The 27,185-nt window shown below is 38.9% G+C and overlaps 1 protein-coding gene across 1 annotated transcript in view; it reads right to left on the reverse strand.

Moving 5' to 3' along the window:
• LOC132887360 (RNA-binding Raly-like protein) overlaps positions 1 to 27,185 on the reverse strand; it is a 238,875-nt gene that overhangs the window by 24,388 nt on the left and 187,302 nt on the right. Inside the window, exons 4-5 of the mRNA XM_060922829.1 lie at positions 9,727 to 9,887; positions 3,501 to 3,614 (exon numbers count right to left, since the gene is read on the reverse strand). Of these exons, the coding sequence (XP_060778812.1) occupies positions 3,501 to 3,614; positions 9,727 to 9,887 (275 nt within the window). The remainder of the gene's footprint in view (positions 1 to 3,500; positions 3,615 to 9,726; positions 9,888 to 27,185) is intronic.

The following is a 27,185-nucleotide window of genomic DNA, read 5'->3' on the forward strand; positions in this document are numbered from 1 at the left end:
TAGGGTCGGTGTCTGTGTTGTAGCAGTGTACTAGCAGCTAGCTGTTAGCACTAGCTAATGTCAACAACATCGTAGCTAGTATGTTACTGTAGCAATATTTACGTTCAGTCATTTGGATGACTGTTAAAACCTTTCAGTCTCAAGTTTTTCCTTTACTGGATTTACTAGTTTACTGAGCTAGCGCGCTCGGCCAAACCGGGAGCCATCGCGCGCTCTCCGGCCGAGCCATCGCGCGCTCTCCGGCCGAGCCATCGCGCGCTCTCCGGCCGAGCCATCGCGCGCTCTCCGGCCGGGCCATCGCGCGCTCTCCGGCCGGGCCATCGCGCGCTCTCCGGCCGGGCCATCGCGCGCTCTCCGGCCAGGCCATCGCGCGCTCTCCGGCCGAGCCGGGAGCCATCGTGCGCTAGCTCAGTAAACTAGTAAATCCAGTAAAGGAAAAACTTGAGACTGAAAGGTTTTAACAGTCATCCAAATGACTGAACGTAAATATTGCTACAGTAACATACTAGCTACTGTTGTTGACATTAGCTAGCTTGCCGTCCAAAATGGTGGACACCGGGGCGTCACGTGACCCTGTGACGTCAGGTGAAATACCTCAGTAGTGCACTCAAAGTATCCCACAATGCATCACGAAAAGTAGTGTACAACCGATGGTCACTAACCAAAGCAATACATCCCATCATGCATTGCAGTTGCGCTGAAAGAAATCAAATTAAAAGTCTCAAATTAATAAAAGGCAGCGGCAAAGAAGAAAGTATTCAGCCTTGATTTAAAAACAAAACAAAACTGAAAGATGCAGGTACTTTGTATTGATTAATGTGGGAAATACGCTCAGTATAATGTGGCTTTATCACAAAAACACATGCACGTATTTATAATTTTGAAAACCCACCAGCCGACTGATCTGGCATGTTTTAATTGTGCGACAGTAATGACGTAAATACCAGCGCGATGGAGTAGTGTCCGAAAGAGTTTTTTCATTTTACCAATGAGCTCACTATATAGTCCTCTACATAGTAATTCCCTCTATAGGGAGTAGGGAATAGTGAACGAGTGAGTGATTTCAGACAGTTGTCAGCTCAATGATATTACTATTGCTAAGTATGGAATCCAAGGCAAAATGTACTAAAAACCATATTTAAAAATCGTCACCCCAATTATAGCAATGTTGCTTCAGAGAAATCTTGGTTAATATGGGACGGCATTGGGCTGAGGTGCCCTTGAGCGAGGCACCTAACTCCCAACTGCTCCCCGGGCGCTGTTAGCATGGCTGCCCACTGCTCTGGGGTGTGTGTGTGTGTGTGCTCATTGCTTCAGATGGGTTAAATGCAGAGAGGAATTTCACAAGTGTGTGATGAATAAAGTTGCGCTTTCTTTCTTTCTTTCTTTCTTTCTTTCTTTCTTTCTTTCTTTCTTTCTTTCTTTCTTTGAAGTTGAAGAAATAAAAGTTCATTTTTTTCTGACGTAATTCTATTACTGACTTTTCTTTCCTTAAAAGATTTTGTGTTCAGAGTTAAACATAGCCAATTTTCAATGCTTTTTTAGGGTCAAATGATACCCTATGCAGCGTGAAATTTTTATTTAATACCATTATCTTGAGTATTCTCATCTCATTATCTGTAGCCGCTTTATCCTGTTCTACAGGGTCGCAGGCAAGCTGGAGCCTATCCCAGCTGAATACGGGCGAAAGGCGGGGTACACCCTGGACAAGTCGCCAGGTCATCACAGGTCTGACACATAGACACAGACAACCATTCACACTCACATTCACACCTACGCTCAATTTAGAGTCACCAGTTAACCTAACCTGCATGTCTTTGGACTGTGGGGGAAACCAGAGCACCCGGAGGAAACCCACGTGGACACGGGGAGAACATGCAAACTCCGCACAACCCGGACGTTCTTGCTGTGAGGCGATAGCGCTAACCACTACACCACCGTGCCGCCCTCCCTACTACGTATATAGGGAATTACTATATAGAGGACTATATAGTGAGCTCATTGGTAAAATGAAAAAACACTTTCGGACACTAGTCCGTCACGCTGGTATTTACGTCATTACTGTCGCACAATTAAAACATGCCGGATCAGTCGGCTGGTGGGTTTTCAAAATTATAACTACATGCATGTGTTTTTGTGATAAATCCATATTATACTGCGTGTGTTTCCCACATTAATCAATACAAAGTACCTGCATCTTTCAGTTTTTTTTAAATCAAGCTTTTCTTTTTTGCCGCTGCCTTTTATTAAATCAAATTTGAGATTTTTAATTTGATTTCTTTCAGCGCGACCGCAATGCATGATAGAATATATTGCTTTGGTTAGTGACCATCGGTTGTACACTACTTTTCGTGATGCATTGTGGGATACTTTGAGTGCACTATATAGGGTGTAAATAATCCTCACTAAGGTTTCGGACAGCGCTACAAAATGGCGTCCCCACTATATAGTGCCCTATATAGTGAGTAGGGAGCGATTTCAGACACAAGGAGGGAGTGACATTATCGTCATGAAATATCGGGAAATATGTCACTCAGATCTGTGATGTATTTTGTATGAAAAATACGAGTTTTTCAACGCGAGAAGATAAACTTCATATCTTCAAGCCATAATATAGACACATTCACAAAGTCCCCAAATTTATCAAAACAATTCATTGATTTCCTCACCAGTGAAATATAGAGATTTATATCACGGTTTTGGTTCTCCATGCACTCTAAAAAATAATGGGGCCAGTACCGGTTCTTCAGGGCGATGCCATAGAAGAACCTTTTTCAGGGCTTCAAAGAACCGTTCATGCAACAGTTCTTTAAAGAACCATTTAAACCATTTGTTTGAGCAGTGAAGACAGATTTGTGTAAACATAGCCTATGTGCATTGACCAGCAAATGGTAAGAGAATGCCAGGCTCTGAAGAACCATTTCCAATGTGAAGAACCTTTCGCATAATGTAATGGTTCATCACAGAGTTTTGACTCTCCATGGAACCATCCAGAGATTTGAAGAACCAGTGAAGCACCTTTATTTTTTAGAGTGTGTCCCGGCTGGAGCTCGTATGAAAAATACGAGGCGTGTATTTCCCAGTAAAATGCTCGTGTCTATGATTAATAATTGAATTGGTTATTTCATTACAGTCTTTGAGATGGACCTGAATTAAAATAAAAGTTATATTTATATTCAGGTAAAGTATAAATCTTATATTTATATATGCTTACAAAGTTACTGAAGGCATGACAATAAATCCCACTCAGTAGGCCTATGTGTAGTTTGTGGATATGAATGTAATGGCAAAAAAATCTGACATACAGTAACTTTACGTGATAAAGCTTGAGATCTTTTTATGACGAATAACACCAGGGGGCAACATAAGCTCAACTGATTCACTTCTCACCACCCACACACGCAAACATTCTATAAAGTCTAAATTTTTAGAACTTGTTAAAGAATCAGATTAAAAGAAGAGATTCAGAGAGTTCACCCTTGCAGCTGGAAACGACTGACCTGTGTGCTCCTGCCTTTGTCTGTCCATCCTGTCCAGACTGTCCAGCAGGCCATCAATCTGAACCTTTATCATTGTCAACTCTCGCTTTATGGTCTGCAGCTCCTCCATTTTCACTGCACAGAGACATTGAGATAAACAGTTAGAGACAGAGAATTCCCACTTTATACAAAAGGTTCAAATAAAAGTAAGAAACAGCCCATAAAAACAGCTTTTTTTTATGAAATATTGACTGGGCTTGAGACGAGGCAGATGCTATGGCTTTATTTGTGAAAGCTGCTTCAAACAACTGCACACAGAAATCACTCTAGAGAGTCTCTTTTTGTTCCCTTGAATCCCATCCACTCAAAAGCATCATTCTGTGCCTCTGTGCCAGTGTCAAAGGAACTAAATAATACACAGAGGGAAATATCAGATGACCAATCAGGTTGGAGAACGAACAAAGGTGTAAATGAGCCACTGTGATAGAAATAAAATTACAGAGCGATTCACTGAACATGCCAACATTTGGACCGCGGAGCTCTTAGACACTGAGGTGACCCGAGACCCACTGAGATGCTAATAGCATGTTCGGAACACATTCTTATTCTTTCTGCTCTGTTAATTAGGTGTAATGGCATGCTCTGATAGGGCTGTCTCCATTAACGGAGGAAAGGCTATGGAGAAGAGGCTTTTAATAAAATAGCATCTGGAGGTTCTCCTGAGACCAGCTGATTACAAGCCATCCACTAAAGAAATAAAGGACTATACGAGCTGTATAGTTGAGTGCAAAGGTTTGCGCACCCTGTGGTTTTTGAATGGTAAGGAAGAACATTTATCCTGGTTTTACAATTTAATAAAAAATAAATAAACAAATGAAAAGACCAAAATGCATTTTTAATAAGACAACAATCCATGATATAAGGCAAAAATCCATCGAAAGATTTTTAATCATTTGTTCTCCAGTCTGGATTGGACAAAGGAAGTTATTTCCCATTTAAAGGTAGACTGCCTTTCAGATTTTTCAAGTGTAGGTCATAAAAAGAATTTTCCCAGACACTCAATTATTTTTGCTTAGTGGACCAAAAGTTACTGAATTCGAATCACAGACTTCCAATTTTATTAGTTTTTTTTTTTAAATCGAACAAATAATGGATTTAGGGCCACATGGCCCTAAATTCTCCAATATTTTTTCCTGCTTCACTGTGACCCAATACAAGATACTACATCATGCATCACATGGTGGGCTTTCCCCATTCATGCCCCATTTTTCCCCATTCTGGGATACAAATTTGAAACAGGAGAGAACAATGTGAATGAAACGTGAAAGACCAACTACAGCAGGGGTACTCACTTAGAAACTCAAAAGGTCCACTCACCAAATTTCCAATCTGTCCAGGGTCCGGAATAGTGATGATTTAATTCCAAAATTAGAACTCCGAACAAAAAAGGCAGTAAATCCACAAAAATGTTTATTGAACTATGCACAAAATGTGATATGTTCTGTCCATATCAGTGTGAAAGGTGACACCTTTTTTGTGCCACCAATTCTTTAAAATTGGGCATGAAAGGTGGGAGGGCCAGGTGTAGACACTATGTTCATTAGTGAGTGTGCTCCTGTATTTGTTCTTCAGCATATTCATAGTTGAAAAGGCAGACTCACAACAGTATGTTGAAGGGAACATGGTGAGAATTTCTCATCTCATCTCATCTCATCTCATTATCTCTAGCCGCTTATCCTGTTCTACAGGGTCGCAGGCAAGCTGGAGCCTATCCCAGCTGACTACGGGCGAAAGGCGGGGTACACCCTGGACAAGTCGCCAGGTCATCACAGGGCTGACACATAGACACAGACAACCATTCACACTCACATTCACACCTACGGTCAATTTAGAGTCACCAGTTAACCTAACCTGCATGTCTTTGGACTGTGGGGGAAACCGGAGCACCTGGAGGAAACCCATGCGGACATGGGGAGAACATGCAAACTCCGCACAGAAAGGCCCTCGCCGGCCACGGGGCTCGAACCCGGACCTTCTTGCTGTGAGGCGACAGCGCTAACCACTACACCACCGTGCCACCCATGGTGAGAATTTGAAGGACCATTTCCTGCAAGACGGGGACACCTGCTCCAGGGACCATCTTAGTCCAAAAGGTGGCAGGGTCACAGACAGATTCCTGCAGTGCAAGGTTTTCCTGAAGCTCAATCAGCTCTGATTGAAGGGAAGCAGCACGAGCCCATGGGCAGACCTTCAGGACTTCAGTTGAGAATTCTGTGATTTTTTTTTTTTTTTTAACCAGGAATGGATTTTCAATGCACAGTAAGACTTATTTTCCCAAAGTGAAATCTCCAAAGCGAGTTTCAAAAATTTCAATCAATTTGTCCAGGAATTCAGCATAATTGTGATGGTGTCTTCCTGAAGCTTGACTTTTCAGTTTTGGGAAGTGAAGCAGGCCCTCCTCCTGTATGTCACTTTTGAATATTTCTAGTTTCCTTTGAAAAGCACGGATAGCTGACATGAGGTTACACACTATGCTATTTTTGCCCTGGAGCTTCAAATTCAGATCATTGAGTTGGCAAGTAATGTCAGATAGAAATGCAGCAATTTCCATTTTTTCACTGTTTTGCAGGAATTCCACAAATTGTTTTGCTTTTGGACTCTTCTGATCCAACAGAAACATTTCTAGCTCTTTCCGTAGTGTCCAAAACCGCTCCAGCACTTTGCCTTTACTAAGCCATCTGACATTGTTGTGAAGAAGCAAATCATTAAATTCTGCATTAACCTCCGTGAGGAATGAGCGCAGCAAATGATGCTGCAGAGCAGATGATGCCCTCAAAAAATTGACAAGTCTCATTACTGTTGTCATGACTTCTGAATACTTCTCTCCAAGGCTGGCACACAAAACCATCTGATGAATGATACAGTGGTATGCTATGAGGTCAGGGTGATGAGCTTTTAAGCAGGACACTAATCCCCTGTCTCTCCCAGTCATACTTGGGGCTCCATCAGTAGCAATTGAAACAACATGCTTCAGGTCTATCTCTCGGACTCTCAGCATCTCCATCACTGCTTCATAAATGTCATCCCCTCTTGTGTGTCCATCAAGGGTTGTGAGGCCTAACACATCTTCAAAGAATTCCCCCTTCTCTTCAGCAAAAAATCTGACAAACACCAGAAGTTGGGTATTAACTGTGTTGTCTGTGGATTCATCCAAAGCCAATGATATGCATTTAACCTTTTAAACAGCAGATGCCATTCGGTCCAGTACATCATCAGCAAGGATTTCAGTTCGTCTTACTGCAGTGGAATCAGAGAGGGGTATTTGATTTATTTTTTGTATGATGTCATCTCTTTGATTTCCCTCAAACAGAGCGATTGCTACTTCATTCATGCACTCCTTCACGATTTCCGCGTCAGTGAATGGTTTTTTTTTTGTGCTTGCCTAAGACCCATGCCACTCGCAGTGAGGCTTCAGTTGCACGCTCCTGTTGTGTGGCTGACCTGACTATCACACTGCGTGTTGCTTGGTATGATGCTTGCATTTGGCTTATCTTTCTGGTCCTTACCTCGGAGTTTTGTGGGTAATTCTGTTCGAAGTGGCCATGTTTTGTTTCATAATGACGTTTCACGTTTCCACTTTTGACAAGGGCAACTGTCTCATTACAAATTAAACACATTGGTTTCGTGCTCCCCGCAGGCAGCACAAATGCATATTTGTCGGTCCATTCTAACTTAAATTCACAATTTTCGGAAACCACCTTTCGCTTTTTGTCATGTTTGGAGCACGCCATGATTTTTGCTTGCTAAACAAACAGGTACTGTTCGCAAATCTGCCTGCGTTGTAGTGAATGGTGACCTGCGTGATCCACAGACAGCGGTGGAGAAAAACACTCGCAGAGCTCACGGTAACACTGAGTTGTCATACTGATGTTAGTATACATATCTGCTGATTGGACATTGGATTGGGCATGAGGTAAATACATGATCGGAATCGCATCCAGTAGGGGAAAAAAGATAGATATAGCGCGTAATCACACGCCAATGAAATCTCGCTTGGATCACTATGATGAAATTAGAATATTGAATTTCGTCTCGGTCCGAATTTCATTGCGTTTGGGTCCGGATCTGGACCGGAGTCCGCCTATTGAGTACCCCTGGACTACAGTAACGGATAGCGAAAAGAAAAGATTATTTGTTGCGAAGGAAAGGAAACGCAGGACCAAACTAATAAATATCGGTGGTCAGCGAGCACCTCGGTGTGATCAGCTGTTCGTTTAGCGACAAAATGATGTAACTGTCAGTGCACGGTCAAAGGTAAACCTGTAGATGGCAGTAATGCAACACTGGATGCTAGCTGCTGTAAAATCCAAAAGAAGAAGAAGAAGGTAAACCTGCGCATGCGCACACACACGGACTTCCTCTGTCTGCTTGACTGCGCGAAGCGAGCAATTTCATGCACATTATTTGCTTTAATCCCTTCAAATTAAATAACTTCCCAGCCCCAGATATTTTGTGAGATATTACAGAAATAAACATATATCACAATGAGCACATTTTAGAGGGAACTAAATTTCACCAATTTTATGAAATCGAAAGGCCATTGAGCTTTAACATATTGAACATTTATGGAAGAAGACTTTGATCAGGATCAACTGCTGTTCTCAGTTTTCTCATCTCATCTCATTATCTGTAGCCGCTTTATCCTGTTCTACAGGGTCGCAGGCGAGCTGGAGCCTATCCCAGCTGACTACGGGCGAAAGGCGGGGTACACCCTGGACAAGTCGCCAGGTCATCACAGGGCTGACACATAGACACAGACAACCATTCACACTCACATTCACACCTACGCTCAATTTAGAGTCACCAGTTAACCTAACCTGCATGTCTTTGGACTGTGGGGGAAACCGGAGCACCCGGAGGAAACCCACGCGGACACGGGGAGAACATGCAAACTCCACACAGAAAGGCCCTCGCCGGCCACGGGGCTCGAACCCAGGACCTTCTTGCTGTGAGGCGACAGCGCTAACCACTACACCACCGTGACGCCCTTCTCAGTTTTCTATTTTAAGTTTATGTAAGTGTTCATGAAGTTCAGGAGAACTTTCCAGTTTCTCTTTCACATGGCAAGCTGTTTCATGTCATCATCTTCACGAAAGAGACAAACAAGAGCCTGGAGAACAAAACTATTCATAACAATTTCACGGATTGTCTCACGTCATTAAATGGAACTATATATGGTATATAACGTCTTATAATAAATTTAAAATGTTAGTTTTGGCAAATTGGGGTGGCACGGTGGTGTAGTGGTTAGCGCTGTTGCCTCACAGCAAGAAGGTCCGGGTTCGAGCCCCGTGGCGGGCGAGGGCCTTTCTGTGAGGAGTTTGCATGTTGTCCGCGTGGGTTTCCTCCGGGTGCTCCGGTTTCCCCCACAGTCCAAAGACATGCAGGTTAGGTTAACTGGTGACTTTAATTTGACCGTAGGTGTGACTTGTCCAGGGTGTACCCCGCCTTTCGCCCGTAGTCAGCTGGGATAGGCTCCAGCTTGCCTGTGACCCTGTAGGACAGGATAAAGCGGCTAGAGATAATGAGATGAGATGAGTTTTGGCAAATTGCTGTGATATAAGAAGAATAAAACACTTCAGGGCATGCTGTTAAAGGAAAATAATCAACTTCTGGGTGGAAACAGTTTCACATCGTGCTGCATCACATGACACACATTACACTATTTAGGCTATGGTCACGCTACAGCTCGCGATGGTTTTGCGAATACTTGGCGATGAAAATTGGTTGCATCGCCACCAGTCGTGCGATGCATGGCGAATGTTTTTTATTTTGGTGTGATTTTTGGTGTGTCTCTGCCTCGTGAGCAGCCAAAAACATCCTGAAAAATTTCAGTGCATGTATTGAATTTCGGTGGCAATGTTTTCATTGGCAAACTACGCAGCCAATGCTCGCAGATGGGTTTGGGAATACTTCCCGAAGCTCAGGGAAGCACTGCCACAAAACGCCTCATTTTCATCGATAACCCATCACAAAGCATCATGAGCTGTTAAATTATTCCCTTCTGCATAATTAAATTAATCCATTAGCTCTGGAAACTTTGCAACCATGAAAATTAGGGCTTTATTTTGTTTCTGATGTTAGTACACAGCTGAAAATATTCAACCTGGGAACAGCCACTGATAAAATGACAGGTTGGGTTTGGGATGTGTATATGTACAGTATATTTGAGTGTGTGTTCATGTACACTTGGCTCTGCTGGAAGAGTGGGGTCTGGAGGAGCTCTTGGAGGATGAGCGGTCTCGGCTGCGTCTCTGCTTGGAAGAAGACGAGCGTACTTTCTTGGCCAGGCTGGAACTGTGGGGCAGCGCAGGCACTGCAGACGGGACGCGCTGGTAATCAAACACCCTGAAGAACACAAAGGCATACGGCAATTACTTCAACTTTATCCACACACACAGGATTTCGAGAGAGGATCTTTAACTCTTTAACCCATATAAAAAAGCTCTAAAACGTTCCATGTTAACGCTCGTCAGCTAGTTAAACTTTTCAAATCTGCACTGTTAGCCACATACCTACTAGGAACTAATCTAACAGGATTTCTGACAGGAGTCATATTCATACATTCTCACAATTTTTACTGCCAACACGAGCCAGTTATCACTGACAGGATGTCTGAACACATATAAAGATGTATAATATTCAATGCTAATGCTAGCTTTATGACTAAAACTACCTAACCTAGCCTGTTAGCTAGGATTTCTAGCGAGATGAACCTGAGTGGATTTTAAATCAAATTGTTTATAACTTTTACTGCTACTATTTGCCATCTAGGTAACATAAGCTACGTGACAGGATTTCTGAAAGGACATTTATGCTACATTCATAAATGTTAATTAGTTTTCCTGCTAATGCTAGCAGCTAACCTGACAGGTTTTTTTTTTTAAATGCCATATTCCTAAATGTTACTTATTTGTTACAGCTAATGCTAGCCAACTAAGCTAACCTGACATGATTTAAAAAAAAAGTTTTTTATGCCATATTCATAAATGTTATCTATTTTTTTTACAGCTAATGCTAGCCAAATGAGCTAACATGACATGAATTTTAAAAGTTTTTTTATGCCATATTCATAAATATTACTCATTTTTACAGCTAATGCTAGCCAACTGAGCAAACCTGATACAATTATTGAAGTTTTTTATGCTATATTCATAAATGTTATTTATTTGTGACAGCTAATACTAAGCTAACCTGACAGGATTTTTGAAAGTTTTTTTTTTTAAATGCCATATTCATAAATGTTACTTATTTGTGACAGCTAATGCTAGCCAAATAAGCTAACCTGACAGAATTTTTGAAAGTTTTTTTTAATGCCATATTCATAAATGTTACTTATTTGTGACAGCTAATGCTAGCCAACTGAACTAACCTGACAGGATTTTTGAAAGTTTTTTTAATGCCATATTCATAAAATGTTACTTATTTATGACAGCTAATGCTAGCCAAATAAGCTAACCTGACAGGATTTTTGAAACTTTTTTTATGCCATATTCATAAATATTACTCATTTTTACAGCTAATGCTAGCCAACTGAGCAAACCTGATACAATTATTGAAGTTTTTTATGCTATATTCATAAATGTTATTTATTTGTGACAGCTAATACTAAGCTAACCTGACAGGATTTTTGAAAGTTTTTTTTTTTTAATGCCATATTCATAAATGTTACTTATTTGTGACAGCTAATGCTAGCCAAATAAGCTAACCTGACAGAATTTTTGAAAGTTTTTTTTAATGCCATATTCATAAATGTTACTTATTTGTGACAGCTAATGCTAGCCAACTGAACTAACCTGACAGGATTTTTGAAAGTTTTTTTAATGCCATATTCATAAAATGTTACTTATTTATGACAGCTAATGCTAGCCAAATAAGCTAACCTGACAGGATTTTTGAAACTTTTTTTTATGCCATATTCATAAATATTACTCATTTTTACAGCTAATGCTAGCCAACTGAGCAAACCTGATACAATTATTGAAGTTTTTTATGCTATATTCATAAATGTTATTTATTTGTGACAGCTAATACTAAGCTAACCTGACAGGATTTTTGAAAGTTTTTTTTTTTAATGCCATATTCATAAATGTTACTTATTTGTGACAGCTAATGCTAGCCAAATAAGCTAACCTGACAGAATTTTTGAAAGTTTTTTTAAATGCCATATTCATAAATGTTACTTATTTGTGACAGCTAATGCTAGCCAACTGAACTAACCTGACAGGATTTTTGAAAGTTTTTTTAATGCCATATTCATAAAATGTTACTTATTTATGACAGCTAATGCTAGCCAAATAAGCTAACCTGACAGGATTTTTGAAAGTTTTTTTTAATGCCATATTCATCAATGTTACTTATTTGTGACAGCTAATGCTAGCCAACCAAGCTAACCTGACAGGATTTTTGAAACTTTTTTTTATGCCATATTCATAAATGTTACTTATTTGTGACAGCTAATGCTAGCCAACTGAACTAACCTGACAGGATTTTTGAAAGTTTTTTTAAATGCCATATTCATAAAATGTTACTTATGACAGCTAATGCTAGCCAACCAAGCTAACCTGACAGGATTTTTGAAAGTTCTTTTATACCATATTCATAAATGTTGCTCATTTTTACAGCTAATGCTAGCCAACTGAGCGAACCTGACATGATTTTTAAAAAAATTATGCCATATTCATAAATGTTATTTATTTGTTAACAGCTAATGCTACCCAACTAGTGCGTAAGCTAAACTGGTAAGATTTCTGAGAGGATTTTATGCCATACTAATAATGTTCATGACTTTTTTTTTTAACAGCTAATGCTAGCCAACTAACAAGTAAGCTAACCTCAGAAGATTTCTGAGAAGATTTTCTGGAATATTCATAAATGTTGAATATTTTTTTTTTCCTGCTATCACTAGTCATCGAAATAATATGCTCACCTATCGGGATCTCTGAGAGAATTTCTATGCTGTATTCATAAATATCATAAAGATTAATTCATTCTGCTGCTATCATGAGCATAATAATAAGCTAACATCATACATAGCTAACCTAACAGGATTTCTGAAAGATGTTTATTCACTGCTAAGGCAGGCTAGATAAGTAGGCTAACATGGCAAATTTGGTTTCATAAAGGTTGAAATAATAATAATAATAATAATAATAATAATAATAATAGGGGCGGCACGGTGGTGTAGTGGTTAACGCTGTCGCCTCACAGCAAGAAGGTCCGGGTTTGAGCCCCGGGGCCGGCGAGGGCCTTTCTGTGTGGAGTTTGCATGTTCTCCCCGTGTCCGCGTGGGTTTCCTCCGGGTGCTCCGGTTTCCCCCACAGTCCAAAGACATGCAGGTTAGGTTAACTGGTGACTCTAAATTGAGCGTAGGTGTGAATGTGAGTGTGAATGGTTGTCTGTGTCTATGTGTCAGCCCTGTGATGACCTGGCGACTTGTCCAGGGTGTACCCCGCCTTTCGCCCGTAGTCAGCTGGGATAGGCTCCAGCTTGCCTGCGACCCTGTAGAACAGGATAAAGCGGCTAGAGATAATGAGATGAGATGAGATTTTTGCCTTTCTTTCTCTCGTCTTAAATGAAGGAATTTCCCATGTAGAATTTTTCAGTTTTCTTTTAGTTAATCATTAATGCGTTCATTGCATGTGCATAAGGTTCCATGTGAACAAACTATTACTGCACTACAGCACCTGTCTCAGAGTGTTGGCATTTCAGCAAGAATTTATGAGTGCATTTTTGTGTGCGCATGTGTGTGTGTGTGTGTGTGCGTGCAGTTCACCAGCATGGGATTATTTGCATTTCAAAACAGGAGAAACCTGAGCCAACCATGTGGAGAAGGGATTCCTGACACGGATAAAAACCAGGAGGATATTACAGAGGAGGATGCTAGAATTCTCCACATCTACAGGAACTACTCCTCTTATATATGGCTGTTCGATGGCAATAGTCCTCTATTGTACTCTAGTTTTAAAACTCTTCTCTTTCCTCCAACAGCCTGCTTTCTGATCTTTTTTTTTCTTTCTCTCTCTTTCTCTCGAGGCACTCTTTCTTCCTTATGAGCAGTGGTAAGAAGGTTTTATCTCCGACAAAATCAAATTGCTGCTGTCAAAGCCTATCAAAAGCTCTGTGGTGGAGACGATGATGGGAGAGTTTCAGAGCTTGTGTTCTGTTGGATACTGATACCAGCCATTAAATCAGAGATAGAAAGAGAGAGCGAAAAAAAATTAAAAAGTTTTTAGGGGAGAATTTTGTACTGTTGGGATCTTTCACTAACTTTAATCTGATCAAATATCAAGACAAAAACAGCTCAGTTATTACTAGTCTGTTTTTTTAATAATAACACATAGTAGATATACAGTAAACATATAACCATAGACAGTGAATGATGACGCAATGCCACTATTAGTCACCATACTCTCTCTCTCTCTCTCTCTGTGTTGTGAAACACAAAATGAACAGTTTTCTATTGTAAACAGATTTTTTTTCTCTAAACACTGCAAATAAAGTGAAAATGCCCATTTTATACTGTAACACTTAATTTAAGTGTCAGGTTACCAAAAGAGGCAAAATGAGCTGGGGACGAAAGTGTTTGGGACTGAATTATATAAAAAAAATCATTTTTGTATAGTAACATAATCTGAGGCTAATAATAATTGTATCGTAAAAATACATAATGTTCGTAAGTGTAAAACCACAACCTACCTGAAATCTTTTGTTGTTAGAACGACAAGAATTTGGAACATTCTTTCTGATGAACTGAATTTAAACAGATAAGTGGATAATCTGAAGAAAATGGATGGATGGACAAATTTAAACATGGATGATCTTAGCTATTTTAAATTTACTATGTTGAATTATTATTTTTCTGCTTTAAATAATTATGATTGCAACAACCCTCACACTTTTAAATCTATATACCTGAAATGCAATTCAGTCCAGGGTCTTGCAGGTCCTGTTTTTCTTTTTTTTTCTATATAAATACTGTTGGCCCAGAGTAATTGAATTGGCTAATGCTGTTGTGGTTACCCTGCCATACATACATATATCTATTCCCCCCCCCCCCCCCCCCTTTAGCTTGTAAATATTTTTATCTCATCTCATCTCATTATCTCTAGCCGCTTTATCCTTCTACAGGGTCGCAGGCAAGCTGGAGCCTATCCCAGCTGACTATGGGCAAAAGGCGGGGTACACCCTGGACAAGTCGCCAGGTCATCACAGGGCTGACACATAGACACAGACAACCATTCACACTCTCACCTACGGTCAATTTAGAGTCACCAGTTAACCTAACCTGCATGTCTTTGGACTGTGGGGGAAACCGGAGCACCTGGAGGAAACCCACGCGGACACGGGGAGAACATGCAAACTCCGCACAGAAAGGCCCTCGCCGGGCCCGGGGCTCGAACCCAGGACCTTCTTGCTGTGAGGCGACAGCGCTAACCACTACACCACCGTGCCGCCAAATATTTTTATTACTTATTTTATTAATTTTAGGATTGATGGCGAAGCTCATAAAAAAAATTAGAAACAGATGCCGTATTAAATGCTTTCTATGATGGAAAAATCTTCAGCTGTTTAGGTTTTGCAGTTTCTCTGTAGTATGAGCAGTTACGTTTTTTTGTCATATCTTCATGAAAATAAGCTGCTTTAACATGTGAGATCTTACTTTGAGGATGTTCCACACCATTGCACATGCATATTTAATGACCACTTTATTGGGCACACCTAGACACCTGCTGTTGTATGCAGTTCTTTAAACAACCACTCCCTTGATAGCAGCACAATGCATCAAAACATGCAGATACAAATCAAGAGCTTCAGTTCACGTTCACAATGTTCAAAGATCAGAATGGGAAAAATTGTGATCTCAAAGCATGACTTTCTTTCACTGCGGCATGGGTGTTGGTTTGAGCCCGATAGACTGGTTTGAGTATTTCAGAAACGGCTGATCTCCTGGGGTTTTCACACACAACAGTCTGTAGAGTTTACACAGAATGGTGCGAAAAACAAAAGACATTGAGCTGAGTGAGCGGCAGTTCTGTGGGTGGAAACAAACGCCTTGTTGATAAGAGAGGTCAGAGGAAAACGGACAGATTGGTTCGAGCTTTTTTGCCAGCAAGGATATAGTAACTTGTATAATCACTCTTTACAATCGTGGTGAGCTGAAAAGCATCTCAGCATGCAACAGCAGAAGAACACATTGGGTTCCACTCCTGTGAAGAACAGGGATCTTAGAATCAAGAACAAGTTCCTATTAAAGTGGCCAGTGAGTGTATACATATATATTGTAATAACTGACAAACTCCTATGGCATAAGAGGAATAAAACACTCCAACAAGGTTTAATTATTTTTTTTAATAATATCAAGCCCTTGAGTCTTTTATTCCTTTCATGCAATGGCTGATTATGTTCATTTGTTTCTCTTACACATAACTGTATAACAGTGTAAAAAATAAAATACGCATTGTTATTTTTATTGTATAGGTTGTCTATTTTTCCACTGCTCTTTTCACAGGAAGGTGAAACTAAGCAGTGAATGAAACTGAATAAATTTCTATTCAATAGTTAAAAAACGGCACCATACAAAGTAGGCTAGCATCAGCACAGCCAGCGAGAAGAGATTTTTCCTCTGCAGATGGAGGATGATGTGGTGTGAATGGAACTTCTTTCTCTGCTGAATTCATTATTTACATAATGAAGGCGATAGCCAAGTGCAAATATTGGCTTATTTATACTCACTGGTGACATTCTTACATCTTTATATATTTATGAAGAGCGTACTGATTTATTTAGTGTGAAATAATGCATACTGTCCAACCAGTCAGAAATGTGCATTTTTGTGGCCATGGAAAAAGTTAAGAAATATTTTTCTCTGTTTTCTCTGCAGAGAGCAAAAATGACCATCGATTGTGAAAGAAAAAGAGTTTCAAATGGGAATGTAAGTACAGTATATGGAGGACATTTATGTTAGGAGAGTCTGTGCTTCATGAATGGAGAGCTTCAGGAATGACACAGTGTCAGCTCTTTTATATATATATATATATGGTAGACTGCCTTTCAGATTTTTCAAGTGTAGGTTATAAAAAGAATTTTCCCTGACACCCAATTATTTTTGTTTAATGGACCGAAAGCTACTGAATTCAAATCACAGACGTCCAATTTTATTTTATTTTTTTAAATAGTAAAATTAATTAATTTAAGGCCACATGGCCCTAAATTCTGCGCTATTTTTTTCTGCTTCACCATGACCCAATACAAGATACTACGTCATGCATCACGTGGTGGGCTTTCCCTGTTCGCGCAAGGCATTGTGGGATACAAATTTGAAACAGGAGAGAAAAATGGAGGACGTGAGTGTGTGAATGAAATGTGAAAGACTGACTACAGTAACGGAAAGAAAGCGAGAAGAAAACGTTATGTTATGTACGAAGGAAAGGAAACGAAGGACCAAACTAATAAATATCGGCGCTCAGCGAGCACCTCGGTGTGATCAGCTGTTCGTTTAGCGACAGAATGATGTAACTGTTAGTGCACGCTCAAAGGTAAACCTGTGCTCGCACGCACACACACACACACACACACACACACATACACGGACTTCCTCTGTCTGCTTGACTGCGCGAAGCGAGTGATTTCATGCACATTATTTGCTTTAATCCCCTCAAATTAAATAACTTCCCAGCCACAGAACGGCCTGATATTTTGTGAGATAGTACAGAAATAGACATATATCACAATGAGCACATTTCAGAGGGAACTAAATTTCACCGATTTTATGAAATCGAAAGGCCGTCTAGCTTTAATAAGTGATGCACTCAAATTTCATGCAGAACCTCTGAATAGAACACAAGCCATATTTCATATACAGTTGATATACTGTACTTTATTCTGTCCACATTCACTGGATATGAGCAATCGCACGCTCTGATTGGATACTCTACTAGGAGGATATCAGCTTACATACGGTACCATGAGTAGAGAAAAACAAAATGGCGTCACGTGTTGCTGAACCAACCAAGGACGAAATAAAAACTCTACTTGAAAATAAAACCTGAAAAATTACAAAAAAAAGCAACCAAATATGGAATAAAAGTATTTGATGGTAAGAATGTATCTTTTTTTCCAAGAATTATTATTATTGCATTTTTCACAAATTGTTCCTGTCATTTCGTCGGTTTGTTTACATTCTAAGTGGAAATTATTTTGCCGGACGTTTTGTATAAAGTTTTTATTTATCGAATTTGCAAAAAATAAAAATAAAAATGCTCTGTTTTGTCAAAATCCAGTGAATGTGGATAGAATTAAACAGTCATTCCACTCAATCTAGTTGTATATGGTTTATAGCCAACTCAGTGCTACGTGCCTCGTCGGCTATCAGCTCATGTACGACTTGATTTCGTGGAATAACTCTTAAATATATAGCTTTCACATTCTTCGTCTTTCTGCAATTGCAGGCAGGACATTTAAACACACTCACCTCAGATCAGATTCCCCACCTGTACCTTTCTTCATTACTGGCCCTCCGGGTAGCGAGGCACTTTACTTGCCATTTACTTTTAATTACGTTTGTTAGAAAGCTGTTCGTTATTTTCAGGAGCGTGGATTAAAGCTGTAGCATTCAGGCCAGATCGTATCAGACTGTCGAGTGAGAGCTGAAACTGTCTGCTGATTGCAAGTATATCAAGAAGACAGGATTAAGACATGAGAAAGCCTTTAAGCTCCTAATCCATGACTGAGCAGATAAGACAGAGTAAACAATTACACGAGTCCTGCTTTGGCAGCTCACTGAGAGCGTTCATTTGCAAATCGAATGGTGTTTATTTATTTGTCTAGTGTCAACCTTCAGAGCCTTTAGATTACCGTCCTTTCCAGAATTAACTCTGTCCTCTAAGGTTTGTGTTTCAGGTTTTATCAGCAATGGAATTGGGAAGTTTTAAAAAAAGTGGTGTTGGATTAAAATGATGTCCCTCAGAGCCGTCTGAATCCCTGTTTCAACTGGATTACTTGGGCAATGTAATTATTACTGATGTATTTTTGGGATTTTTGTCCCTCAAGAATCCATCATGTCAGCATTTTTTTTATTCCTGCGTCTTGAAAGATTACGCCGTATTGTTCCTTCTTTGAGAAATGAGCAGTTTTGATAACTCCAGGTAATAAATATCCTGTCTGAATTGATGTGTTGATAAAGATTTCATTATATCCTGTGTGCAAAAGAGGCTTTGAGCTTTTTCTTCAGTAGAAAGACACTCCAGGAAGGACTCGCTCTTTTTCTCAACAAAATGAACCAAATCTAAGCTTTGCCCAAGGTGGAAAAATGCAGAATAACAAACTATAGATGACGTTTAAAAGGATGTATTGGACAAGCGATGCTTTTGAGGGTTTCAGAATTCCTAACACAAATAAAACCTATATACATACGGTACGTGTCAGTACAGTAAACTGCGAGAGTCGCTCGAGCAGCAAGTCCCGGGTTTTATAACACAGCGTATAGCGGAGAGAGAAGACGACGGTCACACTTGGATGTGAAAACCTTCTGAAACGTATCTGCAGGCCTCCACAGTGGCGATGCGGTGATATCTCTCCTCCTGCATCCGACTGTGTGCTCTTTAAAGCTTAAAGTGCTCTAGCTGCTCTGTTTTATAGAAAGAACAGCGAGCTTTGATGTGCAGCCAGAAAGAAAAGGGATTCCTCACTGAGACAATTACAGGCTTTCCTCATGTATATGGAGAGTTCTGCATTCCCACCATCACAACTATCACTTATTAACACGAGAGAGAGAGAGAGAGAGAGAGGCAGTCAGGCGCTTATCGCCCATCAGTGAGTATCAGCTGAATTAGCTCCTCACACCACACAGGCCTCCACAGTGACGGACTCGTTTTTCATGCTGTCAGCTTCCTCCTTCCTTCATTCCTCCTCCCTCCATCTTTCACTCTCACTCATCTCAGTTCATTCCCTCACTCTTTATCACTCTGCTTTTCCATGACTTTTTCTCTTTCAATTCTATGCATCTTTCTTTCTTTCTTTCTTTCTTTCTTTCTTTCTTTCTTTCTTTCTTTCTTTCAAGTATATCTACTTTTCTTTCTTTCAAGTATATCTAGTATATCTACAAGTAGAAGTAGACATTTTTCTAGGATAAAAGTATTTCTTTCTTTCTTTCTTTCTTTCTTTCTTTCTTTCTTTCTTTCTTTCTTTCTTTCTTTCAAGTATAGCTACTTTTCTTTCTTTCAAGTACACGTATATCTAGTATATCTACTAGTAGAAGTAGACATTTTTCTAGTATAAAAGTATTTCTTTCTTTCTTTCTTTCTTTCTTTCTTTCTTTCTTTCTAGTATATCTACTCATAGAAGTAGACATTTTTCTAGTATAAACGTATATCTTTCTTTCTTTCTTTCTTGGAAATCTACTTTTCTTTCTTTCTTTCTTTCTTTCTTTCTTTCTTTCTTTCTTTCTTTCTTTCAAGTATATCTTCTTTCTTTCTTTCTTTCTTTCTTTCTTTCTTTCTTTCTTTCTTTCTTTCAAGTATATCTTCTTTCTTTCTTTCTTTCTTTCTTTCTTTCTTTCTCAGATATCTACTTTTCTTTCTTTCTTTCTTTCTTTCTTTCTTTCTTTCTTTCTTTCTTTCTTTCTTTCTAGTATATCTACTCATAGAAGTAGACATTTTTCTAGTATAAACGTATATCTTTCTTTCTTTCTTTCTTGGAAATCTACTTTTCTTTCTTTCTTTCTTTCTGTCTTTCTTTCTTTCTTTCTTTCTTTCAAGTATATCTTCTTTCTTTCTTTCTTTCTTTCTTTTCTTTCTTTCTTTCTTTCTTTCTTTCAAGTATATCTTCTTTCTTTCTTTCTTTCTTTCTTTCTTTCTTTCTTTCTTTCTTTCTTTTTTTCTTTCTTTCTCAGATATCTACTTTTCTTTCTTTCTTTCTTTCTTTCTTTCTTTCTTTCTTTCTTTCTTTCTTTCTTTCTTTCTTTCTTTCTTTCAAGTATATCTTCTTTCTTTCTTTCTTTCTTTCTTTCTTTCTTTCTTTCTTTCTTTCTTTCTTTTTTTCTTTCTTTCTCAGATATCTACTTTTCTTTCTTTCTTTCTTTCTTTCTTTCTTTCTTTCTTTCTTTCTTTCAAGTATATCTACTTTCTTTCTTTCTTTCTTTCTTTCTTTCTTTCTTTCTTTCTTTCTTTCTTTCTAGTATATCTACTCATAGAAGTAGACATTTTTCTAGTATAAACGTACCGTATTTTCCGGACTATACGTCGCTCCGGAGTTTAAGTCGCATCAGCCAAAAAATGCATTATGAAGACGAAAAAAACATATATACGTCGCACCGGACTATAAGTCGCACTTTTTTGAAGGGTTATTCTATCCATAGAATCTGTGATTGTATCTGATAAGCAGCGCGTGGTTACTGCGTGACTGCATTGTTTATTTAATAAACGAACAGCTGAGCAGTGATGACGCGCCCTTTGCCCTGCAAGTAGCCTAGTCTGATTATTTTAAATATCTACTACTATCTTTAATACTATCACTATCGTTATTACTAATAGCCTATATTATTATTATAACTAATATTAGTAGCCTATTACTGATGCATTAATCATTTTGCTTTTAGAATATTTTTACCGGTAGGGCTTATTATCGCCCCATGGCTCTTTCATCTGTGTTATTAAAGCTGTAGTCATCATCGAGGAGTGTCATTCTTCATTTTTGTCGAATTTTATTTCATCAAATCAGAGGTCAAGTAGGCTATAGGTATATCATCTCCAAAGACAGGTACGGTAGTAAAAACAACCGTCTAGTGAAAAAAAACAACAACCGCTTTTAAATCCCCTACTTAAATCCTTAAAATGAGTCATTTAACTCATGTCTTGTGTGATCTGATCTCCAATGGTGAAATAAACCGGTTGTGATGAGTACAGTCTGTTATTTTAGAAGATAAATGTAATATATAATTTAATATATAGACTAATAAAAATTATTTTATAATATAATATCACGACATATTACTGTCTGTAACTGTTTGTCACTAAAGCGTTTTCTAAGATCATAATGTCTGATATTATTATTATTATTATTATTATTATTATTATTATTATTATTATTATTTTACACACACAATAAGCGCATGTGCTTTAAGTTATAGTAAACCATCCCCCGCCTTTTTTTTTTTTTTTGAGTCGCCGGACCCACCCACCTCCTGCGTTCCGGGACCTCCCACTTCACAAATTAAGCACTGCCTAAAATCACTACATAACTTATTTAAATAACTATAGGCCTATCATTAATAATAAAACACAGGTCAATCAAGTTTATCAAGCTGATGATTTCACTCCAAATCAGCAAATCCATTGAATTCCTCATCCTCGGTGTCGCTTCTGAACAACTCTGCCTCCAGCGGCAGATGAAGCGCCGTTTCCTCTTCTTCTGCGTGGCTGTCGTCAGACTCAGCATCAGCTCCAGTTATTCCGCGGTGAAAAAAAAAAAAAAAACATATATACGTCGCACCGGAGTATAAGTCGCATTGCCAGCCGAACCATGAAAAAAGTGCGACTTATAGTCCGAAAAATACGGTATATCTTTCTTTCTTTCTTTCTTTCTTGGAAATCTACCTTTCTTTCTTTCTTTCTTTCTTTCTTTCTTTCTTTCTTTCTTTCTTTCAAGTATATCTTTCTTTCTTTCTTTCTTTCTTTCTTTCTTTCTTTCTTTCTTTCAAGTATATCTTCTTTCTTTCTTTCTTTCTTTCTTTCTTTCTTTCTTTCTTTCTTTCTTTCTTTCAAGTATATCTTTCTTTCTTTCTTTCTTTCTTTCTTTCTTTCTTTCTTTCTTTCTTTCTTTCAAGTATATCTTCTTTCTTTCTTTCTTTCTTTCTTTCTTTCTTTCTTTCTTTCTTTCTCAGATATCTACTTTTCTTTCTTTCTTTCTTTCTTTCTTTCTTTCTTTCTTTCTTTCTTTCTTTAAGTATATCTTCTTTCTTTCTTTCTTTCTTTCTTTCTTTCTTTCTTTCTTTCTTGTATATCTACTCATAGAAGTAGACATTAGTAGTATAAATAGTATAAATGTATATCTTTCTTTCTTTCTTGGAAATCTACTTTTCTTTCTTTCAAGTATATCTTCTTTCTTTCTTTCTTTCTTTCTTTCTTTCTTTCTTTCTTTCTTTCAAGTATATCTACTTTTCTTTCTTTCAAGTATATCTAGTATATCTACTAGTACAACCCCGATTCCAAAAAAGTTGGGACAAAGTACAAATTGTAAATAAAAATGGAATGCAATGATGTGGAAGTTTCAAAATTCCATATTTTATTCAGAATAGAACATAGATGACATATCAAATGTTTAAACTGAGAAAATGTATCATTTAAAGAGAAAAATTAGGTGATTTTTAAATTTCATGACAACACCACATCTCAAAAAAGTTGGGACAAGGCCATGTTTCCCACTGTGAGACATCCCCTTTTCTCTTTACAACAGTCTGTAAACGTCTGGGGACTGAGGAGACAAGTTGCTCAAGTTTAGGGATAGGAATGTTAACCCATTCTTGTCTAATGTAGGATTCTAGTTGCTCAACTGTCTTAGGTCTTTTTTGTCGTATCTTCCGTTTTATGATGCGCCAAATGTTTTCTATGGGTGAAAGATCTGGACTGCAGGCTGGCCAGTTCAGTACCCGGACCCTTCTTCTACGCAGCCATGATGCTGTAATTGATGCAGTATGTGGTTTGGCATTGTCATGTTGGAAAATGCAAGGTCTTCCCTGAAAGAGACGTCGTCTGGATGGGAGCATATGTTGCTCTAGAACCTGGATATACCTTTCAGCATTGATGGTGTCTTTCCAGATGTGTAAGCTGCCCATGCCACATGCACTAATGCAACCCCATACCATCAGAGATGCAGGCTTCTGAACTGAGCGCTGATAACAACTTGGGTCGTCCTTCTCCTCTTTAGTCCAAATGACACGGCGTCCCTGATTTCCATAAAGAACTTCACATTTTGATTTGTCTGACCACAGAACAGTTTTCCACTTTGCCACAGTCCATTTTAAATGAGCCTTGGCACAGAGAAGACGTCTGCGCTTCTGGATCATGTTTAGATACGGCTTCTTCTTTGAACTATCGAGTTTTAGCTGGCAACGGCGGATGGCACGGTGAATTGTGTTCACAGATAATGTTCTCTGGAAATATTCCTGAGCCCATTTTGTGATTTCCAATACAGAAGCATGCCTGTATGTGATGCAGTGCCGTCTAAGGGCCCGAAGATCACGGGCACCCAGTATGGTTTTCCGGCCTTGACCCTTACGCACAGAGATTCTTCCAGATTCTCTGAATCTTTTGATGATATTATGCACTGTAGATGATGATATGTTCAAACTCTTTGCAATTTTACACTGTCGAACTCCTTTCTGATATTGCTCCACTATTTGTCGGCGCAGAATTAGGGGGATTGGTGATCCTCTTCCCATCTTTACTTCTGAGAGCCGCTGCCACTCCAAGATGCTCTTTTTATACCCAGTCATGTTAATGACCTATTGCCAATTGACCTAATGAGTTGCAATTTGGTCCTCCAGCTGTTCCTTTTTTTGTACCTTTAACTTTTCCAGCCTCTTATTGCCCCTGTCCCAACTTTTTTGAGATGTGTTGCTGTCATGAAATTTCAAATGAGCCAATATTTGGCATGAAATTTCAAAATGTCTCACTTTCGACATTTGATATGTTGTCTATGTTCTATTGTGAATACAATATCAGTTTTTGAGATTTGTAAATTATTGCATTCTGTTTTTATTTACAATTTGTACTTTGTCCCAACTTTTTTGGAATCGGGGTTGTATATGTAGATATCTTTCTAGTATATAAGTCTTTCTTTCTTTCTTGTATATCTACTTTTCTTTCTTTCAAGTATATCTAGTATATCTACTAGTAGAAGTAGATATTTTTCTAGTATAAAAGTATAGCTTTCTTTCTTTCTTTCTTTCTTTCTTTCTTTCTTTCTTTCTCAGATATCTACCTTTCTTTCTTTCTTTCTTTCTTTCTTTCTTTCTTTCTTTCTTTCTTTCAAGTATATCTAGTATATCTACTAGTAGAAGTAGACATTTTTCTAGTATAAAAGTATAGCTTGCTTTCTTTCTTTCAAGTATATCTCCTATATCTACTAGTATCAGTAGATATCTTTCTAGTATAAAAGAATAGCTTTCTTTCTTTCTTTCTTTCTGCAACATCAGCATTGCTGCCTCCCACTTTATAGTCAGTATTGTGAGAATAGCACAGGGGACGTCATATGTACAAAAAGCAAAAGCTGTTTATTTGCTTGAATTCCAGAGACTGCTATGTGCGATTGTCGATATGAGAACCTTTCGGTGGCATGGTGGTGTAGTGGTTAGCACCGTCACCTCACAGGAAGAAAGTTCTGGGTTCGAGCCCAGCAGCTGATGGGGGTCTTTCTGTGTGGAGTTTGCATGTTCTCCCCGTGTCTGTGTGGGTTTCCTCCAGGTGCTCCGGCTTCTCCCACAGTCCAAAGACATGCAGTTAGGTTAACATGGGGCAGCCATGGTCTGAGGTTGGGCTGAAGTGCCCTTGACCAAGGCATCTAACCCCCAACTGCGCCCCTGAGCGCTGTAGCATAGCTGCCCACTGCTCTGGGTATGTGTGTGTGTGCTCACTGCTCACTTGTGTGTGTGCATGTGTGTTCACTGCTTCAGATGGGTTAAATGCAGAGAGGAATTTCACTGTGTTCTGAAGTCTGTGCTTGAGTGTACGTGTGACAAATAAAGGCTTCTTCTTCTGCTTCTCTTAGATTCAACAATAACATTTTCCTGATATAAAAATCCACATCCACACAACACACGTCTGCATTAAAACTATCTGCATGGGGAGAACAAACCAGAACAATATTAAAGTAATTTTATTCAGCTTATTTGGATTATCTTTCAGGGGTGGTCTTCCAACCTCAACTACACACCCCGCTCCTTACACACCACACAGCCTTCAGAGCAACGTCTAATAGCAAAAGCTTGAGCACCTCGTTTGGCTGTTAAACTGCAGCTTTAGGTGAATAAACATGATGAAGTGTCACCTAATGCGAAACAAAGACACTTTCCACTTTAACTAGAAAGAGAAAGGAGTTTATTCCACCTGCCCAGTGAAATGATAATAGAAAGGCCGTCTACCATAATCTCATGTCTGGTGTGTTGTGTGTGTTTCGGAACGTTATCTTGTTATTCTTATCACGAGAACCAGGAAGCTACGGTTAAATGGTAATGTTAACTATGGGACGAGTTCATGTTGGTTGATAAACTGGTTGATTGTCTATACATCACATCAGTAACATCTGTTAGCACTATCTTTCATTCACACACATTTAATTACTTTTATTTGGAACCAAGAAACAAGCAAGGGGTACAAGATCCAAATATTCTGGAAAAGGTCTTCGATAGGATGACAGATCTTAAAGGCTACACACTTATACCAGTACTCTTATTAATGTAATACTCAACATTCAAGGATAAACAAAACATCTCCGTCTCCATATGTGCATACTACCAATAATAGCTGAGACAGAGCAAAACTTTGCCAAATTTTTTGCTCCTCTTTTTTGCATTCCCCCCAACTGCAGCCCTCTGACTACATTCTTATGTACATGGCCTAAGCTTCCAAAAACCAGTACTATAAGCCTGCATTCATATCCCAATTACAGAATATGTTCTAATAAGGGCTGATATTTCAGTAATTTGGAATAATAGCAAGTGTCTATATACAAATCAAAACAGCACCCAACCTCAATAATGCATACAGAATTCGCAAATTAATTTACAATTACAATATCCGGTGTATTTGGGATGTCTTTAAAATAATCAAAATCAGATATGTTATGTTGAAACCAGTTCGTTTTCACAGTACTATGTAGAAAAAACTTGCAATCATGTCCTTGGTTTATTTTTTGTAAGTCCTTTGCAACCGGATTGACCAAGCGGTCGTGCCTGGTCACATACTGTCCTTTATAGTAACTGCATCCATTCAGTATATGGGACACTGTTTCGTTTTCTTGATGGTTTGTGTGCAATATATACAAAAGGGGTCATGCCTTGATGGATACCAAAATTGCCAAGTTGTATCTCGTTGGAAGGCATTGCAGTCGTGCTTTAATGGCAAAGACAATAATTTCTTCTGGAATGGAGTAATTTTTGAAAATTGAATGGGACACTGATTTATCAGCAGACTGTAGGAGCGCTAGTTTCCTTTGTAATTTTAGGCTTTTCCAGCGCTGTACACCCTGTGTTTTTTTATGGTGTAGAAGTGATACTCTGATGTCCTTTATTTGCAACTGGCGCGATGTGTTGTTTTCTTTCAGAACCACTAAAGGCGAAATATGAGGATTTGTTATAATATCCTCAAGCGCTGCTGGTGCTCCGTCACTTCCCAGCCAGGAAAGTTCAAGTCCTACACGTTGGCAAAGATCGTTGAGATCTATCCAATCGGAGCGCACCCCAAATCCAGCTGCCTTGATATCAAGCTTGCCATTATGTTTCAATTTGAAACCAAGAAACTGGGGCTCATTTAAGGAGGCGGGCGGTATTTTATGTCGCTGCAAATGTAACAACAACGATTCGCGTGCCAGTTCTCTGACGGCTGTGCCATCATTGTTTAGCATGTTGATAAGATGACCTATTCTCGTAGA

Source organism: Neoarius graeffei, chromosome 6 (assembly GCF_027579695.1).
Source record: "Neoarius graeffei isolate fNeoGra1 chromosome 6, fNeoGra1.pri, whole genome shotgun sequence".
NCBI lineage: Eukaryota > Metazoa > Chordata > Actinopteri > Siluriformes > Ariidae > Neoarius > Neoarius graeffei.